The 4,960-nt window shown below is 32.1% G+C and overlaps 1 protein-coding gene across 2 annotated transcripts; it reads right to left on the bottom strand.

The window, feature by feature from the left end:
- Nucleotides 1–458: 458 nt before the first annotated feature.
- Nucleotides 459–4,466, bottom strand: LOC139844321 (aspartic proteinase 36-like). Of its 2 annotated transcripts, none has more exons than XM_071834545.1 (10): nucleotides 4,007–4,466; nucleotides 3,226–3,355; nucleotides 2,874–3,124; nucleotides 2,451–2,678; nucleotides 1,634–1,796; nucleotides 1,454–1,527; nucleotides 1,265–1,367; nucleotides 1,096–1,159; nucleotides 934–1,005; nucleotides 459–839 (listed from the first exon to the last, which is right to left on the bottom strand). In XM_071834545.1, the coding sequence occupies exons 1-10, from the start codon at nucleotides 4,264–4,266 to the stop codon at nucleotides 718–720; spliced, it is 1,467 nt and encodes a 488-aa protein (XP_071690646.1). In that variant the 5' UTR covers nucleotides 4,267–4,466; the 3' UTR covers nucleotides 459–717. The 2 variants fall into 2 exon arrangements, with proteins under 2 accessions (XP_071690646.1, XP_071690647.1); XM_071834546.1 differs by having other exon boundaries at nucleotides 459–833.
- Between the last annotated feature and the right edge of the window lie 494 nt (nucleotides 4,467–4,960).

Genomic DNA, 4,960 nt, shown 5'->3' with positions numbered 1-4,960 from the left:
AAGGATCATACCTCTTTATTTTTACCCCTTAATTTCTAATCAGATTTTACCATCACACTATCAATATTTGACAGAAAAATTTGACCTTTTGAGTTAATGAAGGTCAAATATAATCCAAGTTAAAAACCCATTTTTTCATCAAAAAGTGTACAATTTACATGTGATGTTACAGACGGTGTTAAGAATAGTTAGATTAAGAGTCACGTGTCAATTATGCATGCATGTCAGAGAATTATGCATGCTCAAGTAAAAATTAGTAAAAAGCTACATGCTAATGATTTCCTTGTTTGATGTCATTAAATACATTATACATTGTGGACTTATGGTAAAGTAGCAACAAAGTGCACTTGAAATTCACATAATACAGACCGGGTGAGATGTAAAGCTAAAGTATAGCTCAAACAGTTTTGAATAGATAGCTCCATTCAACATACAAAAGTCATAAAAAATGGTTGAGAACAATCAAATTGTTACCGTGTTCGAATTCAAACTAACGTAGACCAGAATTACATATGGTTATATCTACAATATACATAGTTTCTAGAAAATAAAAAATCGACTAAAACTTTTAACTAGACGATGCCCTAATGAATCAAAAAGTTAACCCGAAGGAGAAAAAATAACAGCTTGCCAATCACAGAAATAAAAACCGGCAAACTGAATAATCACAAAAGCAGAAAGAACATAACTAGTGCTCATCTCTATGTTTCAGGCTCACTATAATAAAAACCAAAAAAATATATGCACCAGAAGAACTTCAAGACCCGTAGATCTTATTTGGCCTGCATTGATGTATTCGTTTTTGTTGGACTTTATCGACACATTTACATCAGCTGAACCTGAAGAAGACATAACAATTATTATTTGTACAAATTTAAGATCAAATCCAAGCATGTCAAAAATAAAATCTGCATGTGAGTGTATCATGCTTACAGTCATAATCAGCCCATCCTATTCGGCGCAATGATAAATCATAAACAAAGATCTTATCTTTAAGAACAAGATCTGCAGTTACAACGTACTCAACGAGTTTAAAAAGTCGATAATATATCATAAAGATAAAAACTTGAGGGTCAAACAGTTATTTTAACTTACCTCCGAGAACTGTTACCCCGTTGCTCGATTTTTGTATGGCGATACACCACGGAATACCATGACGCTGTACAAAATTTGTAACTTTTATTTTAGGACATTAGAGTTAAACTGGTCATATTATTGTAACTTTTAAAACAATATGTAATTGAAAAGGAAACAATAAACTTACAACAGGAGTCCCTGTTACAAGGTAATTTTCCGGTTTAAGAATCATGGATGCACCGCCTGCGAAGTTTAATGTAATGGTCGGAAATATCGTTGCTATGCTGTTCCTGAAAAAAAAAAAAAAAAGAAGAGAAAAATTACAAAATTGCCCCTGTAGTAGCAAAAAAATAAAAAATAAATACTTAAAAAGTACCTTGACATCACTAAATAGCATTGAGTATCCTTTGAAATGAATGAAGTAACTAACTGTGAAACAGCTGCAGTTATCTGCAGTCAAGAAATGTATGCGTCACAAGAAACCTAACTGACCCGTTTGACCACCAAAGTCAAACGAAAAATACTGATATTTTGAAAGTAAAGAAATGGTACTAACAGCATCTACAAAACGATCATATGCTTGTGCGACAAAATATGCTAATGTTGTTCCTGTATCAATAATGGTTCCTTGGTTATCGGATGTTTCAAACACCGATGAATCAATAGGCAACAATTGATCACCGACTGCTATACTCTGCAGATTCAGATTGTAATGAAGCCTGAAAATAGACATTACAAAAGATTACACATATTCAGACAATTATATCTATCTGTAAGTAATATGTGAACAAATTCAACATGAAAGGAGTGGTGCTAAATCATCAGACAATTGTATCTATCTATAAGAGGTATGTGTCTGAAAAGGTAACAAATTTACCTAAAGTTTTATTGAATGTATCCAACTTTATATAAGCTTCAATCTTAATCATCGAACTTTTAATTCTCCCATATTGTATGTATCTTATCGCTTATAACTGGTACACCGACGAATTTGATGTGGCACCAGTTTGATGATGTGGCATACAATAGCATTATTTGAAATTTTGATGCATAGAATAGATTTTTGGGAAAGTTTGTTACATTTTTAGACATTTAATTTAATCCGTTATAAAACTAATAGATAAAATGACCAAAGCTACATTCTAGTGAAAGATAGAGTTTTCAAGTGAAATGACGGTAAAAGTTAAAACACCCAATAAGGCTTCAGATTGTGGTAATAGAGTAGGCATTATTTTACCATACGATATGCAGTTTTGTAATAGTTAAAACTGCAAATCGCGATAACTAAATAATAATCGAGAAAACAGTAATATCTACACATAATGAGCATGATTTCAAGAGTAAAAAAATTGCAAACTGAAGATAGTACATACTGTGATGGAACAAGGGGACTATAAACCATGTTTGGAGCCGTAATTTCACCAAGAACAAGTTTGCCACCACCATTTCCATCTCCACGTAAGCAATGTGAGAATACTTTTGGTGTGATCCCTAGAGCCGAAAGTTGTGATATAACCGATAAACCGTGTTGCCCGAATCCAAATATTCCGTCTATGGCTTTATCTGATTTCGTCAAGCTACCAGATTGATATATACTACACCTATCAACAAAACCATAATCATTAGATCTTACATAACCAAAAAAAGGGTTTAACGTAAATAGGTGTATAAAATTTTACACATTGTTACTATTGTATAAGGATAACTTTGAAAATTCCTATTGTATGCATTAAAGTCCTAAAAACACATCTTCGTATACGTTGGTGTACAAGATAAGAAATATAGTAATAACTAACCCGAAAGTAATAAAAGCTGAAGAATTGGTAACCAATGAAGAATCTACAACTGTGTCAAAGGATAACAAATCGGTCACATAATGACCAGACGTTCCACTATCATCTGCATAATGAAACTCGTAGCTACATTGATTGTCTTCACCAGAACATGACGAATCGCCAGTTTTATAATTTGAAAAACATATGGAGTCTGAACAGGACACTATAGAAGCACTTGAAGAACTTGCAACATCAAAGAAATGGAGTGAAGTCTATAACAATAACCAAAAAGGAACGATAATTATTAGAGATAAGTGAGTAATTTGATCTTTATTTACAATCGTTATAAGAAGAGGTAGAAATGGAAACATACACCAAATCCACTTGTTTCGGGACAATCACTGCAAGAACTACATGTAACCCACAAGATATCGCTTCCTGTATCAATCTGCACATTGAATTCTTTCGGTGGAGAGCCTAATTTCACTTTTGCAAAATACAATCTATAACACAATCAAGAATGAACAATTTATTCTTTATTATTACTATGAATATAAATAAATAATGTACTACCAAAAATAAACTAGTTAACTTCTAAACAATAAGTCAGCGAACAAGATCACACCTTACAACTACACAAGCCATTTGATTTTTACACAATAAAAATCAAGACCATACTCTACAAAACAGGTTTTTACAGACAAATACATACAATTCAATGCAAGGTCCATGAAATTTTCCTAAAAAGATTTAAGCTTTGTGAATCAAACTTCATGGGTATAACAATTTACACAAGCCCTGTAATTTTGACACAATAAAAGTAATACAAACACAGAAACTACAATAAGCAACGATATCACATTTATAAACCAGTTTTTATCCAAATATGCATTAAAAGCATCTCAAGCTATATTTGGTTGTTTATAGATGAAATTTAGTTATGTACTTATCACTCCCCTTATATAATTAGTACAGTATATTGATTTTGGCAAGAATTCAATAGCCAATAACTCGAAAGAAATGAAACGTTCAAGTATGTGCATTGTATAATTTCAAATTCAGGTCCCAAAAAAAGGTGATATGGAAATTAATAAAAGGAGCAACTTTATTAATGGGCATTTAATAAAAAAATAAAATAAATTATAAAAAAGTACCCGCCGTAGTAAGGATCAGAGGTACCAAAAACATCAAAGTCAACAACGCCGCCGTTAAAGTCTTGCAGAATTCGTGCGTGTCTAACACGGTCACGTGACTTTAATATTTCAATCTCAACGGTTTTATTCGCCGGAAAAGCCCTTGATAGAGTTAAAACCCTCGCCGGATAATCATATCCGCCGTCGCACGTCGCCGGAGTAACGGTGAATGTTGCCAATAAGACGATCAATAATAACACGACGCCGGCTTTCACCGGCATTTTTTATGATTGATTAAGCCCCAAAAAAATGCTTGCTTTTATGGTTTGAATTGTGTCGCAGGTGGTATAGATAGATACAGATGAAATGGATGAATATATGTACAGTGAATTTTTTAGGTGGGTTTGTATTTGAATTGAAGTAGAAAAGGGTTTGTTGTAAGCAGTGTTATGGCCGTAGACTATTTGTTTAAGTCGTTATGTTTGATTAATCAGATGTTCGACTGTTTGATTGACGCTTGATAGTAGGTACTCCGTATTACTTACTCGTATTATATTACTCCGTAATACTTAAAAAAACTTAAATTAATTAATATTTATATTAATTAAGAAATTTTCTAATGACAACCCTTAGGGTTGTCTTTAAGAAAAAATTTGATGCATGAATGGTGGTACATTTATTGACTTAGTGGTGGTTATTTCCAGAAAAAAGGTAGTTACTTTGAATGTACAAATTAAATTAGCATGCGTGAATCTCTTATTGACAACCCTTAGGGTTGTCATTAGAAAATTTCATTAATTAATATTAAATACTTTTATTAACTATTAATATTAATGTTAATATTATTACAGTATTAATTAATATACTTGTAATACAAAGTAATTAAGTATAACTTCTGTGCGAGTATTTGATTGGAAAAAATAATCAAAAAACAAAAGGTATCAAAATTTGATGAACGATCCCTAGACATATACA

Source organism: Rutidosis leptorrhynchoides, chromosome 4, assembly GCF_046630445.1.
Source record: "Rutidosis leptorrhynchoides isolate AG116_Rl617_1_P2 chromosome 4, CSIRO_AGI_Rlap_v1, whole genome shotgun sequence".
Taxonomy (NCBI): Eukaryota; Viridiplantae; Streptophyta; class Magnoliopsida; order Asterales; family Asteraceae; genus Rutidosis; species Rutidosis leptorrhynchoides.
The sequence above is the reverse complement of the archived record's forward strand: the minus strand, read 5'-3'. Positions and strand labels throughout refer to the sequence as shown.